At 35.9% G+C, this 26,409-nt stretch overlaps 1 protein-coding gene across 8 annotated transcripts in view; it reads right to left on the bottom strand.

Moving 5' to 3' along the window:
• Positions 1-368: 368 nt before the first annotated feature.
• Positions 369-26,409, bottom strand: part of Pkn2 (protein kinase N2) — a 151,599-nt gene continuing 125,558 nt past the window's right edge. For all 8 annotated transcript variants that reach the window (XM_076575085.1, XM_076575082.1, XM_076575084.1 and 5 more), the window contains 11 exons: positions 26,184-26,310; positions 25,577-25,707; positions 25,420-25,495; positions 25,251-25,342; positions 16,835-17,011; positions 9,405-9,467; positions 8,119-8,195; positions 7,023-7,165; positions 3,268-3,375; positions 2,947-3,027; positions 369-2,864 (listed from right to left, as the gene is read on the bottom strand). In XM_076575085.1, the coding sequence (XP_076431200.1) occupies positions 2,661-2,864; positions 2,947-3,027; positions 3,268-3,375; positions 7,023-7,165; positions 8,119-8,195; positions 9,405-9,467; positions 16,835-17,011; positions 25,251-25,342; positions 25,420-25,495; positions 25,577-25,707; positions 26,184-26,310 (1,279 nt within the window). In that variant the 3' untranslated portion in view covers positions 369-2,660. The remainder of the gene's footprint in view (positions 2,865-2,946; positions 3,028-3,267; positions 3,376-7,022; positions 7,166-8,118; positions 8,196-9,404; positions 9,468-16,834; positions 17,012-25,250; positions 25,343-25,419; positions 25,496-25,576; positions 25,708-26,183; positions 26,311-26,409) is intronic.

Genomic DNA, 26,409 nt, shown 5'->3' on the forward strand with positions numbered 1-26,409 from the left:
TGAATTGAAATACTATCCTCTAACGAGGAAAGCACACATACTGCTACCGCTTACATTTGAACATTAGCACGTTGGCTTCTTCGGTCTTGAAAGCTTCATTGCTTCTCTTCTCCAGGCACCTTTCCTAGCCCCAGTGTCTAGTGATAGTGGGCGTTTTATGCATGGATGAAAGAAGGTGCTGAATACAGAACTACAGCATGAATTTCCCCCATTATTCCAAGTGAAGTGGACAAAATACCTTCCCCAGAATAAAAAGTACTTACCAGCAAGCTAACTAAAAATAATTTTCTCCAGATCTTGAACATAGTAGTAGAGCCAATATTATTTTAACACAAAATTCCAAAAGGAATGAATACGTAAAACCAAAGTTAAAAATTTCAATCTATTTTAAACTTTAATTTGTGCATTTGTGGTAACTTAGGACTGCAAAACACCCTTTTCTTAGAATGACGTAAAGGCACAATTCATTTGGGTGCATAGGGTACCATTATAAAGTATCCGGTTTGCTTACAAAGTGCTTGAGCAGTCACATACACATACAGTAAAAGCAAAATCTATTTACACTTTTAAAATTTAAAATCTGGCTAATATATATATATATATATATAAATTTAAACTACAGAAAAATTAGTGCTTTTTTCAGCATAATTGTGTGACTATGCCTTGACCTCTAAATTTTTTAGTGATTGACATCAATTAAAAAAATTTCTGTACACTGTGTATATAACTCTGTGTCAGTTTTTAATGCAAAAAGCCCATTTGAAACATTGCTTTCTGTGCATATTTCAGAACCAACAAAGGTATGCAGACTGTACCTCAAAAGTAGTTAGTGTTTTATTTTAATATTGTGTTAACACTGTTTAAAGTTAGACAATTAGGCTATTTTTTTCAATTGTTCTTTTCCAAGGTAATTAACAAGGTAAAGCAACTTAGAACAACACATTGTTCCTCTTTTTATAAAATTTTCTTCAAAAGGATCTTGAGAGAAAAATCATAATGAATTTGGAAGGTAATATAAAGTATCTCTGAACAATTTTAATTTTTCTCAGAGTACAATAAAAACATGCCAACGTATCTCAGCAAGGCTACTTTAAGCTCAACTCTTAATGTTTCAGTGTGCTTTTATGTTTCTCATTAGACTCAAATTTGGACAATTTTAAGAGATGAGCTCACTGTGATTGCGTGGTTAATTCAAGTGTGGTTAGTTACCAAACTTGCTATTCCTGAGGTATAATGGCCCTAACATGCTAAGCACAGGATCATCAATGATACTGAATTGAGGAAAAACAATGAAATGACAGGCTAAGAGAAAAAAGGTAAAAACAAAAACCTGAAAAAATTCCAGCCAAGTGAAGGTCATGATTGTAAAAAGGCATACCATAAGAAAGATAAAAAGCCACAAACGGATCCTCTGAAGATATGTAGAGTATTTGATCAAATTATTTGTGAGACTTTTGAGGTACAGCTTTAGTGTTATAATAACTTTTTATAAAATATAGACTGTTTTATCAAAAATATTTATACATTCTGTTATAATATATTGCTTTTGCCCTCAATAACTGCCAATATAAAATCTGGATCCAGTGGCCTAAAATGTACAAATGCACTTAATGTAAATGCTGGAGTTTGAGGTGTCTGCTTGGCCACTGTACAAAAGTGATGAAGTGGTGAAATTAAATAATATGCCTACAACACAGAATACATTACAACTTGTACATATACATGTTCACAGCATGTATACCATGATAATCTCTATGGTTTAACAAAGATAGAGTTCCCTTCTACAGCAGACACAAGAACAAGATGACTAGGTTGATAAAAGTGTAGAATGCATTATCGATAAAGGGTTAATCAGGCTCACTGACTTGGGAAGACCCGACTGAACATCCTCCAGGGTGTCTCGACTTTGGGAATGCATACAGTTAGCACAGTATCTTGGTTCCAGCTGATCAGAAGGCCTCACTCTTATTGGTAAGTAAATGCCGATGTTCCTATTGTTTGCAGCATTGTTTACTAAAGAAAAGCTCATTTGGCGGGTAGCTCTGCTGGAAAGCTATGAGGCTCTGCTGCATGGCTGGGGAAGTTAAGGCAATAAAGAGTGTTCTCCTGATAAATAATAGAAAATTTATAAAACTAGACATTAATACATTCTCGTTTTTTTCTTTAAATCAAGCCACCAAAGGTGTACAAATTGCCACATTATTTCATATTATAGTGATTTCTTCAAAAACAAATTGTCTTTTTCAGACAGAATCACACTTTAAGTTAACAGTAATAGCTTCCAAAGCCCTATTTTTTCTTTTGTAGCACAGTTAAATGATTAATCTTCCTTTCATTTAAGGCAGGCCTAGGGCAAAGATGGGGACTATTAAAGAGTGGTTCTTTTTCTTTTTTAAAAACAGAATATTGATGTAAAAGTATTTATTTGTAATGGATTTTCACGGCCAATGTTCATTCAACCTAAACTCCATGAAACAGCTTCCAGTGTTCAGATTTACGTTAAAAACATTGAGAAGGTATTAAAACAGTACTTAGCCACATCTTCATGTGCTTTAAAAACAACCTGGGAAGCTCCTGGTGGCACAGAAGGCAAATAAAGGGTGCTGTTCTCAAGAGGTCTTCTTGTCAGTCAGTTGCTTGGTTTCACAGTGTCCAGTAACTTAACACCAATCAGCAATGTAGTCAAAATCGCGGAACATTTCCTGTTCCTCTTCCGAAAGTATCCTTGGTTCTCGAGGTGGAGTCAGAATAGGTGCTTCTGAGGTAAATTCATCATCAAAATTACTAACATCTTCCCGTCCTCGGATGGTAGGTACAAATGGTGGCTTTACTTTTTTGTCCATCAGAGCACTCCAGTCAGTTAGCTGGATCACAGAATAGAAAACAACCAGCTTAGTTTCCTGTTGTAATCAAGATTCATAAAGAACTTTGACCTTTTGCACTTACCCGGAAAAATGGGTGCTTCTTTACATCCTCTGCATCTTTCTCGCCAGCTCCCAGGCGCCTCTCAGGGTTTCTTCTCAGCAGCTAGCAGACAAAGCAGGAAGTTAAGACAGAACCAGTAGAGAACCAGTAGAACAGGTTTCATTGACAGTGACTCTCAACTTTCAGACTTAGATTTTTTTATTTTTTTAATATTTGTCTAGAGCATTCGCCATCTATGAATTAAAAACAACTTCTAAAATTCAAATGGGAAATTTTCTTCAGTATAAAAGTTTAAGCTTAAATTTTTTTTTTAAAAAAGAATTCTTGATCCTAATTTCTTACCCTTCTCATTATGGAAATAGCTTCTGTAGATAAGAACCTTGGATACCTTACTTCGTCATTTACAATACTGTCAAAAACTTCTTCTTCATCATCACCAGGAAAGGGAGACTAGAAGAAATATTTTCTTGTAAGACAAAAGTCCAAGATAATAATAATAATAATACATATATTCAAAGTACAACCAAAATTCAGGCAATGAAAACGAAATGAAACAAAAACAGGACCTGGAGATGTAGCTCAGTTAGAGTGCCTGCCTAACATGTATGAAGCCCTGGGTTCAATCTCCAGCACTACACAAAACCAGGAATGGTGGTACAAGCCTGTCTTCTCACCCAGCACTTTAAAGATAAAAGGCAGGAGGATTAGCAGTTCAAGGCTAACCCCTACTACATAGTGAATATAAGTAGCTTGTGCTATTTCTGGGCTACATGAAACCATATTTCAAACAGACAAACTATATGAAGTTCTGATTGACAGCTGGGCATGCTGGCTTATACCTATCATCCAAGCATTTGGTAGACTTCAGTACTAAGACCACAGTTGATTTCAGGTCAGCATGGAATGGAGAGGATGTCCCAATGGGATCAAAACAACAAAAAACCTCAAACAAAGCAACAGAGTTTAGCCAAACTACACTTTCAACAATTAAAAAAATAAAATAACCATTATCACTGAAGCTTCAATAATACTCTAAAATTATAATGCAGACCAATAGGTTTTAAGTTTAATTCCTTTCCTAATTACCTTCCTGTGGAGGCACTAAAGATAAATGGAATTGAAAGGCAACTATAATGGAATAGTAATGCCTTCTGGGTGTGTTTAAAACTCAACCATTTAGAAACCCTTTCAAAACTAGGAAGCAGGAACTTCCTCACTTGTTAAACCAGTGGCTTGAACAGAAGAAGGCAAAATCAATAGCCTATTAATTCTGCAAGGTTTATAAAACTAATTTTTGCATGTTATTTCTAACATAGTATTTTTTGGGGAAGTGGGGGTAGGGTTTGAAACAGGTTCTCACTATGTAGCTCTGGCTGTCCTGGAACTTACTATGTATACCACACTGGCCTCAAACTCAGACATCTGTCTGCCTCTGCTTTCTGAATGATGGAATTAAAGGCATGCGCCACTATCCCTGGTAGAAATGATAAGGATCAGAATTAAATCTTAGCCTTACTTAAATGTTACATTTAAAAATATGGCAACCAGAAACATTCTTTTCAAAACTGAAGAAAGGACAGAGTTTAGGTATGCCACAACCTCCAGCAATGGTATTCTTCACCTTAGAAAGATCATGTGTATATTGAGGCTAAAACAATTTTATTCCATTCCAAATACCTAAAGCTGCTTTTCTAAACAGAGATGAAAGATTCAATCTGGATCACATGTCTTAGGAAAATAAATGAGGCCAGATGGATTTGGTATCTGATCCTAAAGGACGAAGTGTAGGTTTTAGATACAGGTTCTGAAAATGACGAGGAAAAAAAAAAAAAAAGGCAACCCTACCTCACAGGTGCTGTATGACAAATTATTAACCTCTTTGTGTCTACTAACATATCTGAAAGTGGCAGTAATACTAGTTTGGAGTTTATTAAATGTTGATGCAAAATAAAAAGAGCTAATATTTGTAAAGCCCACAGCTCTTTTAATGAGCCATTTCTTCCTCTTTTTTCCAGAGAATCTACTCTAATTTAACACACTGGAAGATCTGTTGTCCATTGGACAGGTCTGTTCATTATGGTTAAGTGTCAGTAAACAACACACAGACTAAAATTTCAGAGCCATCTAACACACAAGAAGGTATCCATTCATTCATAGTCACTAAATGATTCATAACTTGGATATATAAGGAAAGTGGCTGGCAATGGGAAACTCCAGAATAACAAATCATTTCCAACAAGTTTGTATCTCTAGATAAATCCCTCTCAAGAAGGGTTTCAACTGTCTTGACAAAAAATATATTCATTTTGAATACCATTCCTATTATCATTCTTAGCAATTCATAAAACATACATTAGGCCCTTATCATTTTCACTTATTTCATAAGTTTCATAAATTATAAAAATTTCTGTATTAAACTCAAGTTATCCTCAGAAATTTACTTTGTTAATTAAGAAAATGGGTAAAGTGTCAACTGCTTCAATTCTGGTCTTTTTTTTTTTTTTTTTTTTTTAAAAAAAAAACAGGGTTTGTAAAGTATTTTTAATTATGTGTACGTGTGTCTATCTGTGTGGGGATATGTGTACTTGTGTACAGATACTTTGTAGAGTACAGAGGTGTCCAGTTCCCTAGAGCTGGAGTTACACATGGTTGTGAGCTCTCAGAATAGGGTGTTGGAAATTAAACTGGGGTCTCTGCAACAGTAATATGCAATCTCTGAACTGCTGAGCCATCTCTCCAACACTGGTGTTGTTTTTGAAAGTCGTATTTATTACCAATAAATGTACAGCTGGCTTTTCTTTTCCTTCTTCCTTTTTTTTTAATATATATATATTTTATTTTACAATACTACTCAGTTCTACATAATAGCCACAGATTCCCTTGTTCTCTCCCTTGCTGCCCCCCTCCCCTTTCCCCCAGCCCACCCCCCATTCCCACCTCCTCCAGATCAAGGTCTCCCCCCGAGGACTGGGATTGACCTGATAGACTCAGTCCAGGCAAGTCCAGTCCCTTCCTCCCAGATTGAGCCAAGTGTCCCTGCATAAGTCCCAGGTTTCAAACAGCTAACTCATGCAACGAGCCCAGGACCTGGTACCACTGCCTAGAGGGTCAAGGGAAAGAGAGAGGGAGATCCTAGCTGGATCAAGAACAGAGAGGGAGAACAAGGAATAGGAGACCATGGTAAATGAAGACCACATGAGAAAAGGAAGAAACAAAGCGCTCAAGAGGCCCACAGAAATCCACAAAGACACCCCCACAAAAGACTGCTCACAATGGTCGAGAGACAGCCGGGACTGACCTACTTTTTTTTTTTTTTTTTTTTTTTTTTTTGGTTTTTCGAGACAGGGTTTCTCTGTGTAGCTTTGCGCCTTTCCTGGAGCTCACTTGGTAGCCCAGGCTGTCCTCGAACTCACAGAGATCCGCCTGGCTCTGCCTCCCGAGTGCTGGGATTAAAGGCGTGCGCCACCAACGCCCGGCTTTTTTTTTTTTTTAAGACAAGGTTTCTCTGTGTAACAGTCCTGGCTGTCCTGGAACTCACTCTGTAGACCAGGCTGGCCTCGAACTTACAGAGATCTGCCTGTCTCTGCCTCCTGAGTGTTGGGATTAAAGGCATGTACCACCACCACTTGGCCAGCCAGCTTTTCTTTATAGATGGCACATTTTTTTCTTTTTGTATTTTAATTCAATTACAAGGTGTTCTGCCATGTAGCCCAGATTGGTCTCAAATTCATGATCTTCCTGCCTCTGCCCCCTAAGTGCTAAGATAACAGGTATGTACCACTACACCTGCCTGTAGGGTACGTTTTTATTAGTCTCCTGCTGTTCTATTCCCTATGCAATAGCAATTATGTTAAAATCACAAAACATAACCACCTCAAAACACTTAACCTATTGGAAGACATTCATAATACAGTTCATCCACTGTATAAAAGTCTAAACTAGGCTAGTAAAGATACTGTAGAAGCACAGCTAACCCTTAGCATAAAACCAACTTTCTACTTATACAGGAGACACATAAAGGTGTCTTTATAAAAATGATGTGCTTTATCCTTCCAATCATCTTCCCTGTCTTCATCTACCTATTTCCTGCTGCTTACCTCTCCGACGAGCATTTCATATATAAGTACGCCAAGGCCCCACCAATCTACAGCCCTTGTGTACGATGTTTCTGTCAATACTTCCGGGGCAAGAAATTCAGGAGTACCACAAAATGTGCTTGTCCTATCTCCATACCCCATTCCTGGAGATGATAAATTCAAGTATTTATTAGCAAAGAAAAAAAACTGGCATGAAAATTAGAAGGTGTGTTTAGGAAAGAAAACTGACATTTCTGTACATGGTATCTAACTCAGATATATCAAGACTTTACAAATCTGTTTCACCCATCAAACTATTGACTCAGCAAACATCTACTAATACTAAGATATCCAAGAACTGTGTTTTTATACTATGGAAACAAAGTTAAGTAATAAAATAAAGCTATCAGTGTACAGAGGAGGAAGTACATATGAGTTATAACATTAAGTATAAAGAGAAGAATATCTTATTTAAAATATTGGTTACTATGTTCCATAGTCATCTCTAATTATTCCGAGGGAGAATGGATTATATTCACTTTATGGATGAGAAAATAGACACAATGAAATTAAAACAAGTTTTTCAAAGACACACAGAATGTAAGTGGAAAGTTAAGAGTCAAACCTAACCTAGCAGTGTTTAGTGCTTTCATCCATGATCTTTATACTTTCTAACGTGACCTTTCATTTGAATTGCCTCAGTTTGCTGCTTTATTTAATTCTAAATATATAGAAAATCTTGAGATATTTACATACTTCTTTCTTTCCAATTTAAAATATTAATAGTTCTAAGAAGCTGGCAAAGTCACTAGGTGCATGTATTTCATTTGGCACAGTCCCAATCAATAAGCCAGACCTTAGTACCATGTTAAAATACTGGGAGAACATCAACCATACAGAGAAGCTGAGTCTCACACTGCAGTGTGTGGAAACAACCACTATTTGTATCTACAGAACAAAGTCTTGATGTGTTACTGGGCAATATAAGCAACCCACATATTTTAATGGCATAAATTAGAATAAAAAAATAAAATGTTTTTCATATGCAAATTTGAAAACCACCAAAGTACAAAGGAACAATAATCTATCAGAACAGGAATTTTAAAAGTCCAATTACCTTCTTTGCAAAGACCAAAATCTGCAATTTTCACAAAGCCTTCTGTATCCAGCAACAAATTGTCCAACTTCAAATCTCTGTTCAAGGTGGAAACATGAAAATAAATCAGTAAACCACATAGTACAAAACAAAATTTTTATTTTCAAGAGGAATCCAATTTTGTCTTCTGGGAACTTTTTCTTCCAAGTTATAGCACAGGATGCTCTCATTTTTCTTCCTTTTGTGTAGTAATAGAGTTTTTAAGTAATTTTTTGTTATATAGATGAGAATATATTTACAAAATGAACATTCTCTCTTTAAACGTTTATTTTAATTTTAAATACCTTTTATTCAAGTTTAAATTTTTAGTGTAATCTTAGTCATAATTTGAAGTTTGTTTATACACATTATCAAAGAATTTAAGCTAACAGTATAAATAAAGTATAAGTTTTAACATTTAAGAGTACAATTTAAAATAAAGAGAAAGCTAATCGATTACAAATTAAGCTCGTTTAAAATACTTTAAGTAAACAGAACCATGAGGAAATCTTTATCTTAAAAACATGGTTACAAGTTTGAATAAACCACTGTTTATAGATTCCGTATTCTGACTGGCTTTCCCATAATGAGCTTGCTCTCTAGTACCATGCAGTGCAGAACTGTGCAGTAAGAGCAGCACTACTCAGTGTGGACAGGGACCAGATGCTGGCGACAAGCTGTTGTGCAGTTTGACAAGGAGCCAGTGCCAAGATATGAATGGGCTATACCACCAATATACTTTTTAGTTTGGATGATGGCAGTATGTATGTATGTATGTATGTATGTATGTATGTATGTATGTATGTATGTATTTATTTATTTTTGTGGAGATCAAACCTAGGGCATCACATATTATAACCTCACTACCATCCCATGTTATTGAAGACATCCTAATGAAGGAGCAGCATGGCAGTTTACATTCTGGCATAGCTGTGTTTTTCTCTCTCTGGGGCCAATTAGCTACAGAAGTTTTCTGTAGTAGATGGCTAAATGTAATCACTAGATGAATATTACTGGTGAACTTTGTCACCAGGGGCCAACTCATACTTTCACTATTTCAATTACGAAATGAGCAGAGGGCCAAGAACCAAGAAGTCCATCACACAACTCTCATGCTAGTGATCCATCTTTCCAACTTGGGATAGAAATCACTTATCACATGTAGGAGAAAACTATAAAGTTTGTTAAGTACAAAATATCCTTGTTAATTATCCTGAATTCCAATTCACATGGAAGTTAGCTATTAGAAACAAGAAAAATGCACTTACCTATAAACAATTTTGTGCTCATGTAAATATTGCAACCCGAGAACTACACATGCTGCATAAAATCTGATGGAAAAATTAAATCAAATGTTTAATAAACTTCACTGCTCTTGAACCCTTTTATAGTTTAATGCATAACTGTAGTTAGTTAAGTCCTCAAATATTTATTTATTCACACTAAGTACAATGTATTGTGCTATTTGAGATGAATTTAAAAAAAATGAGAGAATATGGTTATGCATTCATTTAGCCTGGTACTCACTGGGGGTCTTCAGAGGACTTTTGGTTTGGTTCTGTAGGAAGAATTACAATGTGCTATAAGGATGGAAGGACAGAGTGGCAAAGCAGAAGTTTTATAAGCAAATATAGGCCATTCCCTTAAAGGGGAAATGAATAGAATAGAGTCATGAAAGCTGCCAGTTTGACAACTCGTAAGGAATTTGTTGTGTGTTGTGGGTATTTGTACACTGTGTGATAATGTATTTGTTGTGATTGGTGTAATAAAACATGAGCAGCCAATAGCTAAGCAGGAGGTATAGGTGGGATTTCTGGGGAGAGAGAGGAAGAAGAGATAAATCTAGCTATGCAGGAGATGTGGGCAGACACAGAGGAAACAGGAAGTACAAGATGGAGGAGAGGTAATGCCTCATGATCGATTTTAGATCAATATAAATGGGTTAATTTAAGTTATAAGAACTAGTTAGGAACAAGTCTAAACTATAAGCTGAGCTTTTATAATTAATAAGAAGTCTTGGTGTCATTATTTGGTAGCTGGCTGGCAGGACAGAAAAAGACTCATTACATTTGGTGCCCAGTGAACAGCATGTAAATCTACATAGGGCCTGAGAAAGCTTGTTAAAAAAAAAAAAAAAAGTTCTGAGTAGCTCAGCGTTTGCAGCTTACACAGATGTGGCTCTTTTAAGAGGCCTGCTCCTGAACACTTGAATGGGGTTTATGAGTAGCAGGCTGCACACTACTCAGTGGTGGGAGACTAGGTAGAAGTGCCTACCTACCAGATAGACTGGCTCCAGGCCCAGGCGGCAGGCATGAGGCTCCACTCTCATAGACCTGAAGTAGGTGGAGCCAGCTGCATGTGCTAAATGGAGCCATTCTGCGGAGGGCTAATATGCTGCTTAACAGTTTAAGGCTTGGCTCACAGTCAGAGAAGGCTACAGGTGAGCAGTAAAGCGGTCAAGACCAAGAAACCATTTAAACAGACACAGTAAAAAATGGGTATAGACAGTCATCGGGAAAAAAAAGTGTAAAAACAAAGTAATATATTAAAAAAAAAAAAAAGCCACGTAAGGTTGGGAAATACACAGGGCATCTGAATCCTGTATGGTGCTTTGTTAACTTTAAATTTTTTAAAATGCTAGTGTATAAAAACAATAGCTGCTGAGAGACAATGGATTATGAAAACTACCAAATTAATTAATTAGCCTATACATTTTAAAACTGTCTTTACTTCAGAATAAATGTCAAAAAATATACTGTGTGGGAGAGGTTATGCCTTTGTTTCCACAAGAAACAAAAAGTTATGATTCTCTTCAAGATTATATATTAATAAAGATCAGATTTGATTAGGGGAGACCTCCTGAGGATCTTGGCTACAGATATGAGGAAAAAAGACAAAAAAGACAGGGGATATGCATGCTGATCCCTCTACGTGAAAAAAAACCTCTGAGACTGTAAATCTTGTTGGCTACAGAGGCCTCATGACTTATTATTACATGACATCCTTTCATATGGCATGAATAGACATTTACATTAATTTGGTTATACAGTCCAAACTGACTTATAAAGTTAACAGATGTCTTTTACCTGCTCAAACATAAAACAAAAAAATCATCTTTAGCTGACTTGTATACACTGCACATCCCATACTTATGTTAATACAGATATGTTATTTTTAAAAAGTTTATGTGTTTTAAAAAAAAAAAAGACCAGACACCATATATATATATATGACAAGTAGCCCAGGTGATCCAGCCTCTCAGAATACTTGTTGCAGTTTCCTCAAAATTCTACATCCAAAACAACTTCAAAGTTGTTTTGGATGGAGGTGGTCCAGCCTCACAGACTATTTATTCAGCCAAGACTTCAGATAAGCTATACCCTTTTCCGTCACACAAAAACTAAACAAAAGATAATACAATTAGCTCTTCCGGGACTTGATCATTATCCCAATTTTCTAGGGTTCCCTAAAGATGTTGTCACTGCCAAACAACAAAAACCAGTCTAAAAAATATAACACCCACATACCCAAGAGTTGGGGTGGGTGTTTTTTGTCATTCTGTGGATTTTCTCTGAAGGGGAAAGGGGGGAATATAGTATAGAAATGATAGGGTGAAAGAGTGGACTGTTGAGTCTCAACCACTAGTCTCAAATATTTTACATTGGTATGGAATTTTGTATATGAATACAAATGTAAGGTTATTTTTGTTATACTGTATATTTGTTTCGACTCTTGTTTAAGGTATTGTACCTATGCAGCTCATTGAAAAATATAAAGTTCTAGTCCTTGAAAGCTATTTAGGATAATAAAAAAAATACAAGTTAGTAGTTAGTCATCTATTACAATCAAACTTGTAGTCATGTTAAGTATGTTTTCAAGGTCAGGGGTATAATTTAAATAGATAGATGGTCTTCAAACACTTCAAAGACCTACAAAATACAGAATTTAAAATGCTTTAATAACACAAGACTTCTTATAACAGTGAAACACATCTGCTCCTGTTAGCATCAATTTACTTCAAAATGGGATGCTGGGCATTGGAAAACCTCCATATTGAGTTTGTTTTCAATGTGGCAAAGCTAGCTATTTGGGCAAGAAACTGCCCTTCCTCGACTGCTGAGAGTATGCTGTCCAAATTGGACAAGCAGGACACACAAAAAGGTGACTGCTGAAATTGCCTAAGGCAAGGTCAGACAGACCTTCAAATTTCCTGCTTAACAGAAGAGTCTATCAGATATTCTAGGCCTATAGACTGAAGATGGATGCCCCAATGTTGCAGAGGAAACTTGGGTGATTGTCCAGATAGCCAGCTGTCTCTGTCGTTTTTATAGTTTTGAAAGTTGTTTGCTTTGCACTTGTTTACTCAGGTAATATTATATCCTTCTGGGGTCTCTGATGGGTTGAAGGTGAGATAGTTACAGTTATAGTTTTCCTTGTTAAAAATTCAGAAAAACTCATAAAAAAGGTTTTAAGTGTATAAGGGTGAGAGACATAAAACCTTAAATTGTACATCTAAAAAAATGTTTTGAGGTCTAAAAAGATAGGTTATAAGTTATAATAGAAAATAGTTTAGGTATAAAACTTTAAATTCATCAAGATGAGGTAGATATTAGAGTATTTTCTCTGAATATGCCAAATACAAATGGACTGGACATTGTGAATGTAATTCTTACATGATGATTTTTCTTACTGTATGTAGTTTTACTACATAAGAGTTAAAATCTTGCCGGGCGGTGGTGGCGCACGCCTTTAATCCCAGCACTCGGGAGGCAGAGCCAGGCGGATCTCCGTGAGTTCGAGGCCAGCCTGGGCTACCAAGTGAGCTCCAGGAAAAGGCGCAAAGCTACACAGAGAAACCCTGTCTCGAAAAAAACCATAAAAAAAAAAAAAAAAAAAAAAAAGAGTTAAAATCTTGCCACTTTATTTAGAAAAAAAGTGGGAAATGTTGTGGGATATTTGTACACTGTGTGAAGGTGCATTTGCTGTGATTGGTGTAATAAAAAGCTGGATGGCCAATAGCTAGGCAGGATTTCCAGGGAGAGAAATCTAGGCATGCAGGAAGTGCGGGGAGACACAGAGAGGAAACAGGAGGTACAAAATGGAAGAGGGAAGGCCATGTGATAGAACATAGATTAACATAAATAGGTTAAATAAAGGTATTTCATAAGAAATCTTGGTGTCATTATTTGGGAGCTGGCTGACAGAACAGAAAAATACTTATTACAGTTGTGGATAAAAGCACAGGATGGGAGTCTATGGGGAGCATAGCAGGATAAGAAGCTGGAAGGACCTGAGAAGAATCATGAATGTCATATAACAGATATTGTAACTTGCTCTTATAATGATAGGGGATCAGGTCATTTTAGTGGGGGAGAACACTTATATTAGGGACATTGTAAGTACTGGAATAGAAGTATGTAGTGAAGAGAGAAAACAAACAAATAAGACTTTTTACAATGGAACAGAAGAAAGATTATGAGGGATTCCAGTACAGTGCTAGCAAAGAAAATTAACAGTTATTCAAGGTGAGGTAATAGTCAAGAACAGAAATAAATAGGTAACAAAGAAATAAAGTATTGTCAAGAAAATGTTTGGTTTTAGATGTGTGGATTTAGGATTGTTTGTGGGACAGGAAACAGAGCCTAGCATGGATACATGGCTTTGGGTTCCAGGAAAAACTGAGCCTAGCTGGAATATCAACTCTTAAGGCATAGCAAAATCCTGACTCATAATAGGTTTGCTGAGTGAGGGTGAGAATAAATAAATCAATGAATTTACAAATGCAAATCTAGAGATATCTAAGAAAACTAGGTTCTTAGGTTCTTAATTATATAAAAGTATAATTATCTTCTCTATAAAATATGCATTATTACCTACCCCTTTACCAAAGTATAATATTCTACTCAGCAATTTATTCCTATCACTCCAGCTCAACTGCTATCCACAGAAATAATTATATTTTTTATGTGAAGTCAATACATTAGTACTACATACATATAGGTATTATACTCAGGTTTAAAGTTTACTCATCTTTATAAAAATGGGGTATAATTTAGAAGAATTTTTAAGTGCAACTACTTACAGGTCAGTTCAATCTTATATAACAGGTTAAAGCATTTGTGTGCAGCTTGGTAAACTTGATACACTAATCAGATCGTTTTGTCAAGCTTTTTTTTTTTTCGTAGTTGCAAAACAGTATTGCAACAATTAAAAAAGTTCCTCCTTTTCTGTTTTTTTTTTTTTTTTTAAAAACAGATTATACTGATTACATTTAACTTACAAAACAAATGGGAAAACACAGACTAAGTCTGGTACAGTCAGGTATTTTGTTACTTGCATTTCTTCAAGTCTCTATTTTACAAAAGCAGAAAATGAAGCTCAGACAGAGGAACTCCTTTGTTTAGAGCCGCACACTGGAAAACAGCACAGCTACAAATATTCAACTGCTTTCATTGCAGTCTCAGGTGGTACAGATCCCCACTGCCATATGTGCCAGGCTCTCTTCCAGCTGTCACATTACTCAACAGGATAGAGGAATTGCTCCTCTGTTAATAAGGGAGTAAATGATCAACAATTCTTAAGTTTTTTTTTTTAAATCAAAACCAAACAAAACAAGAAATAATTCCCATGTATAGTAAATATCTGCTTAACATATTTTTATGCTTTATGTTTGTTTGAATCCAGGTACTATCTATGTAGTTCAGGTTGACCTAAATTCAGGATCCTCCTGGTACCATCTCCTGAATGGAGGGTCTACTTTGCACCACCACCTTAAAAAAATGTTAAAACACCTACAGGGATCCTTCTCTGTCTTCTGCCTTCTATGGGCACTGCATGCACGTAGTACACAGACATCAATGCAGACACTCACTCACTCACACATAAAATAGAAATAAGGAAAAATTTTTAAGTTTTAAACATTCAGGAAATGAATTATTAGTGACTTTCTACTACTCGGCCTGCTTTTAAAATACTTTACTATACATCAGAATTAATTCTTGTTTTCCTATCTGAAAACTGAAAGCTGTTGACACTATCACTGTCTATGTAAACACACCTCTAACAGTTACACAGAAAATCAAAGGTGTGAAAGTGAAATTAGTACATGAATGTCAGCTGATGTTTCATCAGAAAATAGACTTAAGATAATTCAAAAGTAAAATCAATAAAATTACTTATTGGATTTTTTAGTCAAATGATTTGGGAAAATTCTGAAGAGAGCTGAGTGGATTTGCTAATTGTATGGATGTTACAGGTGAGGGAAAAAGAGGACTCTGCATTGTGGCTTGAATACCACAGAAGGTAATATTGCTATTTATTAAGATGAGGAAGACTGGAAAAGTAGCAGGCCTGGGAAATGATAGAAAAACAGGCAGGTAAACAACTTGAGATGCTCAATGAGATTTTTATGGGCCTTACAAATGGAAAAGCTGGTGCTGAGCAGGACACTATTAATAGCTGGGCCATTAGGGAAGAGATTGGGATTAGGGATATAAACTTGGTGAGTCTCGTATGATACAGCTAATAGGAGTACTTTCCTAGGTTTACACTATGTAAAAGCTGTAAAATTAGAACAATAAATAATACACTGTATATGGCCTATAATCTAAAATGCTTACTAATCTTGATGTTTATGTAGTTGATTAAGCTAACTTTTTTTTTTGGGAGGGGGGTTTCGAGACAGGGTTTCTCCGTGTAGCTTTGCGCCTTTCCTGGAACTCACTTGGTAGCCCAGGCTGGCCTCGAACTCACAGAGATCCGCCTGCCTCTGCCTCCCAAGTGCTGGGATTAAAGGCGTACGCCACCACCGCCTGGCTAAGCTAACTTTTAATACACAATTTCGTTGAACTACAAAAATGGTTTATCCTGAAGTCTCTTTTCCATCTCTTTCCCTGGAGGCAATAAGAATATAAGCTGAACATCCCTAATCCCCAAATCTGAAATATGAAAGGCTCTAATACAACATTCGGAAAGTTTCAGAGTTGGGTTTAGTAGTACACACCTACAATCCTAAAACTTGGAAAGATGATGGAGGATGGTTCTGGCTTTTAAGGCCAGCCTAGGATACATACAACTTTTAAGGTTAGCTTGGGTAACATGGGGAGACCTTATCTAGGAAAAAAGAAAAAAAAAAAAAAAGGTATAGAACTTGGAGAATTTTGTGATTAAGGATTCGGAATATTTGGCAAAATTTCAAAATCTGAAGCATTTTGTGTAATGGACAATCAACCTATACCAGCTTTTTTTTTCCTAAACATTCTTGAGAAATATGATACAGACTTACCCTATAAAACACACATATAAATATTTTAAACAAATAAGATACCAACATTCTTATACTTTAAATATATATATATATTTATTTATACACACACACACACACACACACACACACACACACACACACACACACACATATTGTACTTGCAGTATAATTTACCTTTAAAGTTAGGATTCTAGGATGTCATTCTGTAGGGGAAAAGCTAATAGCTAAAATAAAAACGATCTAAATGTAACCTAAGTTGAATCAAGTATGAAATAATGGCAATTCATGAAATTTTTATCATGGAAAACCGAGTATATAAACACAAAAAGTATTCAGCAAAAAGTAAGAAACTCTATTTCATACAGGGTCATTAGGGAAGAACCAAGGTGTAAAAGTCACAGAGAATGAGGCAGATGTCTAAGGCATACTCACACAGCTCTGGGTTCAGAGAAGACATCGGTATGGATGTGCATCATCAGATCCCCACCCGCAGCATACTCCATCACAAAGCAAACATGCTCTTTTGTTTGAAAACATGCAAAAAGGTTCACCAGAAAGGGGTGCCTGACACTATTCACAGTCTCAAAAATTCTTTTTTCACACATCAGACTGTAAGAGAAAAATACCAAAATTTGAAAAAAATTTCAAACTTATGAATTTAAAAATCATAAAAATGTATTTTGCAATATTATGAGAAATGTTCTACTTGATATATAATGGCAACTGAAAATATATTAATGAGTAGGAGAACATAAAGATTATAGTTTGCATGATAATAACAGCTTGGCACAAATGGGGCTAGTAATTATAGTTAATTTACATAGAGAGACCCAATAAGTAAATAAAGTTTGTGAACATGGTAATTCCAAGGACAGCATTTATAATTCATTAGATTCAGTATTCAAATTTTTATCAAAAATATGAAGCTGAGAGATATAGATAGGCTGATAAAAATTTAATCTAGAAGACTGACAAGAAAGCAAAGAGAATTCTACACATTTCAAAAGGGAATTCTTTGAAAACAATGTGATCTGTGATATCATACAAATGTTTGTAGCAATCCCCACAAGAACAAGATAAGTTCTTGAAAGGAATGTGGCAAAACTCCTTGAATGTGGAACATTTATGTTCCCTAAACAGCAAAAGCAAGAGAATTCTCCCTTCTTCTGAAAATATTTAGCAAAACTCAGTGAAAGATAATTATATCAACTACTATTGATATCAAGTATTAATACCTGACAAACTGATGTCAAGTATTAATATATTATTATTCAAATGAAGCTTGAATTAACTTTTTTTAGTACCTGATCAAAATACGGACCAATAGATAAACCTGACTAAGAAATAATATATATTTCTAAAACTAAGTAAGCTTCATTTCTGTTTCTATTGCAACTTAGAATAAAATATTTCTTAAAGCTCTGTTTAATGCTTTTATTTTTAAATTAAGAAGGACAAGGCCAGTGAGATAGCTGAGTGAGTAATTAGCTACTTGAGTTCAATGTATGCAACACACAAAGTTGGAGGGTAGGAAAGGACACCATGAACTTGTTCTTTGAACTTCATGGGCACCATACATGATTATGATCATCATTATCCTAAAATATTTTTAAATGCTTAGATTTCGATTTTTGTTGTCCCAAACAACACTGTGGCATTCCAAATGTCAAGGTAAATTACTGATGTTATTATTATTATTATTTTTAAAATGATAAAGTTGCCAGGAATGGTGGCACATGTTTTTAATCACAGCACTCAGGACTCAAAGGCAGCCAGGTCTCTGTGAGCTTGAGGACAGCCTGGTCTACACAGTGAGTTGATCCATGACAGCTAGTGCTATGCAGAGAGACCTGTCTCAAAAAAACAACCAACAAACCAACTAACCAACTATCCAAACAAAAAACCCCAAACCACCCCTCACAAAAGATAGAATATTTTATATGAGAGTATCCAAATTATATTATGAATGACTTGAAAATTTAAATAAGCCTGGTAGCCAATAAGAATCATATTTGTTACAAAAGTATTTTAAATTCTGTGGTTTTGCTCTACTAGGACAAGAGCAAAAATACCAGTTTACATTTAAATACTGAAAATAAATGCAGTTTCTGATAACATTTGAGCTCCTTACAGATTCACATTCTAAATAACTAGATACTGATTTCACACAATCTAATTATTTTGACAGTCTCATGTGATTTACACTGGCCTCAAACTCATGATCCACTTGCCTTAGCCTTTAGAGTGCAAGCAGTACAGGTGTGCATTATCAGGCCGAGATCTTGTTTTAAATTTTTACATACTTAGAAAGTCACACTAATACTCCTAAGCTTTACTTTGATGTTTACATAAAGCACAGGCATAAAAATCCATAGGAAAAAAATTTAAGCTAATACCTTTGATTTTGTCCTATTTAAATTTATTGAAAAATGTGTTAAAATTTTTTTAAATAAGATAGATTCTAAAAACATCTGCTTTATTAAAACAAACTGTATTTTTTGAGTTAATGTAGGTGAAATATTTAGATGAGGTAAGACAAAGCTTATCTAAGATATAATTTGGGCTCAAACAAATTATAAACATGAGGTATATTTATGTATGACTTAGTAATCCATTATGGGTGAATTTATGGTGGATCACCAGTACTCTACTTGATGGATGTCATATTGGATATGACCTGACCATGTGAGAGGTAGTGTGGTGGTTTGAATGAAAATAGCCCCCAAATTGGCACTATAAGGAGGTATGGCTTTGTTGGAGTAGGTGTGGCCCTGTTGGAGGAAGTGTGCCACTGTGGAGGTGGGCTTTGAGGTCTCATATATGCTCAAGTCACACCCAGTCTCAGACCACTTCCTACTGCCTGCATGTCAAGATACAAAATTCTCAGCTTCCTCTCTAGCACCATGTCTGCTTGCCTTCCTCCATGTCCCACCACATGCCTTCCTCCATGTCCCACCACAATGATAATGGACTGAATCTCTGAACTGTAAACCACCCAATTATATGTTTTCCTTTATAAAAGTTGCCATGGTCATGGTGTCTCTTCACAGCAATAGAAACCCTAAGACAGGCAGAAAAGACACCCTGGCAATATTGAAGATAAGAATTAGAGAGAGGAAGAAGCTTCTTTAACAATTCCAATTAACACAATGATTTTAGTCTTAAGCATTTTATAGCATCCAAGAAAACTATATAATAATCTTTAAACTGTTTCAATGTTGTCTAAATTGCATACTCCCCTTAAAACTTTTCACAATAATTCAAACTTTAATATTTGTAATTACATTTATGTATTTATTTTATATGTTGAGTATGTGTGCTGTTACATACAGGTGACACTGAATACATGTAGTAGTCAGATGACAATCTGTAAGAGCTAGTTGTCAGGTGTGCTTTTATACACTAAGTCATCTTGACAGCCCCTCAAACTTTAAATTCTGTATCCTTCATTTTCTAGAACAGGATAAATCCAATTTCTCCTTTAAAAAAGGGGGGCCCTAAATCTATCAGTATATAATGACATCCTTCTAATAAATTGCTATTGTCTGTAACATTTATTTGTAGGTAAAATTTATCCAGCCTTCTTTACTAACAATGCTTTTATATTGTTGCCTTAAGTAACATGAGCGAATGGGCCTGGCCATGGGTGGCGCTGGAGGTGCTAGCTTTGACCGAGCCATTGAGATGGAACGAGCCATTGAGATGGAACCGGACAACTTTGGTGGAGCTGGAGGCCATGCACCTGGAGTAGCCAGGAAGGCCTGCCAGACATCTGTGAGAAATCTCCCATTTGATTTTACATGGAAGATGCTAAAGGACAAATTCAACGAACGTGGCCATGTGCTGCATGCCGACATCAAGATGGAGAACAGAAAATCCGAGGGGTGTGGTGTGGTTAAGTTGGAGTCTCCAGAGGTGGCTTAGAGAGCCTGCCGGATGATGAATGGCATGAAGCTGAGTGGCCGAGAGATTGATGTTCAAATCGAAAGGTATGCTTAAGCAGTTGCCTTTTTTAAACATTAATACCAGACCTCTGAATTTGTATTTTTCCTTGTTAACCATTTTAATTTGATGGCTGGATGTATAAAAATGTTTAAAAAATTCAGTTGCTTTTTGGGGTAATCTGAATTAATATTTTAATGATTGGGGTTCCATTTGACTGTTTGCATTAAGATTGCAATGTGCGCAATTTTTTTTTGTAGTTGTGGCATCTTGTTGACATCAAATATGACTTTGATAATAAATACCAGTTCCTGAAAAGAAAAAAATGGGTGGTGGTGGCGCACACCTTTAATCCCAGCACTCGGGAGGCAGAGCCAGGCGGATCTCTGTGAGTTCGAGGCCAGCCTGGTCTACAGAGCGAGTTCTAGGACAGGCACCAAAACTACACAGAGAAATCCTGTTTCGGGGGGACGGGCGACGGGGGACGGGGGGACCGTAAAGATGGCTACCACACAGAGAATCTGGATTATGTTCTCTTTGATATTGATAACTGAAGAAAAACATTTGATTGCAAAAGCTGTTGAGTTATGCCAAAATGTATATTTTAAAGGTACCTTGACTTCAAAATTTGGATGTAAGGATATGTTGCTTTGGAAAGGAGGCTCTGCTTTTGCTTCCACAGAAAGCCAGAGGCTATGGATTTGTTCCAGATTAAGATACATCAGGTTTGACCAGCCAAGACCCCTGAAAGGTCTCAGATGACACCAAGGCCCAGATGATCCAACATCCAGAACAGTTTCAAGGCAACTGGCTTAGACGATACACCCTCACGGACTACTCCATAATCCTGAAATTTTCGTTGTGTCCCCATAAGATACAGCGCCCCCCTCCAGCAGGAAGTAGTAAGAGAAGCTATGCCCAAATTCCCAAATATACCAAGCTGGCTTTGGAGATGTGTAAAAGTCAAAACCTTCCTCTTTAAAAAAAAGAAGAAGGAGGAGGAGGAGGAGGAGGAGGAGGAGAAGGAAGAAGAAGAAGAAGAAGAAGAAGAAGAAGGAGAAGAAGAAGGAGAAGAAGAAGAAGAAGAAGAAGAAGAAGAAGAAGAAGAAGAAGAAGAAGAAGAAGAAGAAGAAGAAGAAGAAGAAGAAGAAGAAGAAGAAGAAACAGGGGAAGTGCTGTGGGATGGTCTGTATGTCAAATTGCTCTGATTGGTCAATAAATAAAACACTGATTGGCCAGTGGCCAGGCAGGAAGTATAGGCAGGACTAACAGAGAGGAGAACAGAGAAAACAGGAAGGCAGAGGGAGTCACTGTCAGACGCAGCCATGACAAGCAGCATGTGAAGATGCTGGTAGGCCACGAGCAACGTGGCAAGGTATAGATTTATGGAAATGGTTTAATTTAAGATATAAGAATAGTTAGCAAGAAGCCTGGCACAGCCATACAGTTTGTAAGCAATATAAGTCTCTGTGTTTACTTGGTTAGGTATAAGCGGCTGTGGGACTGGCGGGTGACAGAGATTTGTCCTGACTGTGGGCAAGGCAGGAAAACTCTAGTTACAGTGACCAGCTTTGTTCAGAGTTCAGCAGTTATTAAAAGGTATGAAAGAATAATGTTCACATCAGTTATTAAAATATATAAAAGAAATAAATGAACATCTTAGCCAGTAGAAAACCAAACCATTAATAAAATTCAGGTTTGGCTTTCTGCACCACACACACACACACACACACACACACTGAAGCGACTTCTGATTCAGTGTTGTTACAATTATTATGAATTGATAAAAACCCTGAGTGAGCAGTTACAACACTGCACGCGGTGGGAGAGATGAACTGAATGTTCAGAACAGTGGTAGGAAACCCAAGTAATGAGACTGGGTGTGCTGTTACATTGGTTTTCAACGATAACATATTAATTTAAAGAAACTGACTTGAAATTTACTGTAACCTAGGTAAAGTGGCACACTTCAAAGTAAAATAATATAAAAACAATATAGCCCAGACTACAGAACAAGTTTAGAGACTCATGATCAAGGGAAGGGGGGTGGGGCACAACTGAATATTGGGCACACACCTGTAATCTCAGCAACTGGAACTGCAAGCTGCAGGCCAGCCTGGGCCACATAGAGACTTTATTTCCCCCAAAATAACAATGAAAGAGTAACATAGAGTTAAAAAGAACTTGATGGAATTATTAAAAGGGCAAACTACAAGGTAAACATAAAGAATTCTGCTTAGGTATAACTAGTTATTTCCTAGTCATATTTACAAGTAATATATGTCATTTAAGAATATATTGCTCTATTTTTTTTAACTGATTCATTTTTTTGAGGTAATGGCTTAGGATTTGGCTTTGGGTCTAGCCTTTGATATATACTTTTTTATTTGTGGTGATATTAAGATAATTCTGGACTGTTACACGGAGAAACTCTGTCTCAAAAAAAAAAAAAAAACAAACAAAAAACAAAAAACAGCAAAAAAACCCAAAAGGATTATTCTGATTGAGTTATTTAGAAATCATCTTTCTACAAAGTTGTGGTTCAAGGTAATGACAATGTAGCAAAAAGCTATATAAGCTACCAGGATAACACAGTAGTAAAGGTTAGAGATACTTTATCTGAAGTGCTCAAGACAAGAACTGTTTTTCATCACAGGTAATAAGATACAGTACAGCAATGGGCCCCAGGTCTAAACACAAAATTAATTTATGTTTCATATGTACCTTATATCCACAATCTAAAAATAATTTTACAACAATATTTTAAATAACTGTGTATGAAACATTTGTGAACATTGAGTGATAGATTTTGGCATCACATCTTCAGTCAAAAAGTTTAGAATTTGTGCATTTCAGGTTTTAGATTTTTAGATTATAGATGCTCAATCTATAACTAGTTTCTTATTATTTTAGGAACAAATGAATTTAAGACAAGTTCTCACTACATAGCATAGACTAGCCTAGTACTCTCAACATAGAGGAGGGTGGCCTCAAATCCCCAGAGATACACCTCCCTATGCCACCTGAGTGCTGGGATTACATTCAGTGCCATCATGCCTGGCTTGAGTTCAACATTATTAACATTACAAACCTGGAACAAAACCAACTGTTCAAGGAAATAAAAACATTTGAAACTTCTGATATTTCAAATTCAAATAGAAGGAATAAAAGACCATCCCTCACTTACCTGTTCTGTAACATAAATACACTTCTATGTATTTAAAATGGTTGACTATTTTATAAGCTCCATAAATTCCATTTTTTGGTAGTTTGGCTATCAAAGACGTATCTTTTTTTACATGATTTGGTAAGAATGAGAAAAAGTGGGGGGGGGGAGGGTAAAAGCAAATTGCAATTTATTTTAAATGTCAATGTTTAAACAATGGTCTAAATTTTAAATTCTTTTGGAGGGATCTAAGTCAGGATCTCAGCATGTAGCCCAGGCTGGCCCTGAATCACAACAATCTTTCTGCTTCAGTCTCCTGTCTATTGGGATTAAATGTGTGCACATATGCCCAGCAACCTATTTTAATTCTAAGAACTACTTATATGAAGAAATAAAAAACATTGCAAGCATCAATTTAACTAGAAAGGCAAATGTAGTTAAACACAGATATACGTATATGTCACATGTGTAGAAATGTACATGGCTAGGTCTAGTGTGCAGGCTTGTAAACCCAGATATCTGGGAGCTGGGGGCAAGAGGACCACAAGTTCAAAACCTGTTTGAGCTACATGTTTCAAAAAAGCAAACAGAGGGCTGGGTAATGTAATTCAGTGGTAGAGTACTTATCTATCATGCACAAGGCTCTGGGTTCAATCCCTAGTCATAAAAATAGAGAATTAAAGCAAAACAAAAAAACAAAACTAACTATCTATATGTGAGATTTGGCAACCGAATCTGGTCCTCTAAAAGAGCAGCAAGTGTTCTTCATAAATGACCTATCTGTCCAGTCTCTGCAAGGACTACTTTCTATTAAGATACCTAGTAGTGTAAGAAAAACACTACTAAATACCATATGAAAGCCTTTCTGATAAGCATGTCATTTTTATAAAATATTTCCACATATATGCATTGTGTATGTGTCATATTAAGATATATTCTTGAATTCTAATATTTTATTCCTAAAGTCCTTGCATTGTAATAACCATATAAAGATGTATCCATGGCATTTACCATTATTAAACTCTTTGAAAGCTAAGGCACTATACTAAAAAATATGAATTAAAAAACACAAAGGGGGTAACTGAAGAAATGGCTCGGCAGTTAAGCACACTGGTTCTCTTCTAAAGGACTCAGGTTCAATTTTTGTTACCCACATGACAGCTCACAATTGTCTGTAACTCAAATCACACATGGTCCAACTAAATGCACATAGTGCACAGACATACATGCAAGCAAAACACTCATACATATAAATGATCTCAACATGTACACTGTATGCCACTGCATGTGTGTACATATACAGAATAAATAAGTATAATTTAAAAAAAAATATGTAGAAGGGAAAATTCATAAAGGTGTATTTCAAAAGTGATGGTATTAAACATTGAGTTACTTGCGGATTATCAGGAAATGACATTTTACTGTTTCAGAGGCTAAAATGCAATTAGTTTTACTAAGTCACAAATAAGTAACAGTTCCATGCTAATACTTTATTAGCATCTCAACTTATAAAAATGTAATGGAATTAGTTTAAACATTCCACTGTCTTTACTTAGTATCCACAAACCCAGCATCAGGGAGAGAAGTGACTGACTGGAAAGAAAAGCAACATTTAATTATGTCTGCCTTTTGCCATATAGATAAATTTAAGTTCATCAAATATTTCTAGGAACTCAGATTTATTGCTGTCCACTCTTAATCTCTCACCTCAAAGAAAAACTTCCATTTTAAAAAACTGACCTGTCTACTTCATCTCGAGCGACAATGTCTCCTTTCTTTAAGGCTTTTATAGCAAACATTTCATTTGTGTGTTTATATTCAGCCAACAGCACCTGAAATAAGATTAAAATAATTCATTTCCATTTAAGTTACTAATCTTGTATGTATTCCTAAAGTGCTGATAGATTACCTTTCCAAAATGTCCTCTCCCCAAGACAGCACAGCACCTGAAGTCTTGTAGATTGAACTGAAACCTCTGTTGAGATCTAAAAGAGTAATAATCAAAAATAAGGCAACTACAGGACCAAGTGGACAGCAGCATCACATCACACCTACTTGCTCCTCACCTCTTCTCCTCAAGCTCTTGAACACTCCAACAACTTCGACCTGAGTCAGGAATGTCAAGCTCATATTCAGATTTGGATTTTGGACGAATGTTATTTCTGTCATTCTCAATATCGAAAACAGTTTCTGAACCCTGTAAAATATCAAGTGCTCAATAAACTAGAGGACCTCCAGTAAAAAAATTATTTGATAATCATAAAGTTGGAGAAACAATTCCAAAAGCTTTAGAAAAACAATTTCAGATTTGGTTACTTATTCTTATAGAAAAAAACAAAAACAAAACCACAAAAAGAGCAACTCATTATCATCTTCTTCTCATTTATGCAGCCCATTGCATTCCTTTGGGCCTGTGAGAATACAGAGGCTAATGACAACAGTGTTCCAACAGGAAGAAAGGGGCTATCTCCCATCAACTTCATCTCCTTGAGAAAATTGAATCATGAAAAAACAAAAACAAAACAAAACCCCAAAAACCAAAACAACAATTAAAAAACCAAAACACAAACTCATAGCTCATACTGGTAATTTTAATTGAAATGTACACTTTAGTCATTATGATGCTTTTACTGTAAGAAGGAATTGTATTAAGGAAGGGTTAGAATGCCTTGCCTGTCCAGGTATATCCAAAACTCTCATTTCGGAAGATTCATCTATCTCTCCAAGGGAAGAATCGCGTGGTGGGGCTGGAGGAGGTTCAGGTTCAAGATCAAAGTCCAATTTGGTTACTGTAGAATCACTTACAGAAGACAAAGCAATTTACCAAAACGGCAATCAAAGTCTTTATTTTTAAGTAGCTGCAAAAGGAAAGCAAACTAATTTCTTTTAAATAAGAGTG

Source organism: Peromyscus maniculatus, chromosome 6 (assembly GCF_049852395.1).
Source record: "Peromyscus maniculatus bairdii isolate BWxNUB_F1_BW_parent chromosome 6, HU_Pman_BW_mat_3.1, whole genome shotgun sequence".
Classification (NCBI taxonomy): domain Eukaryota; kingdom Metazoa; phylum Chordata; class Mammalia; order Rodentia; family Cricetidae; genus Peromyscus; species Peromyscus maniculatus.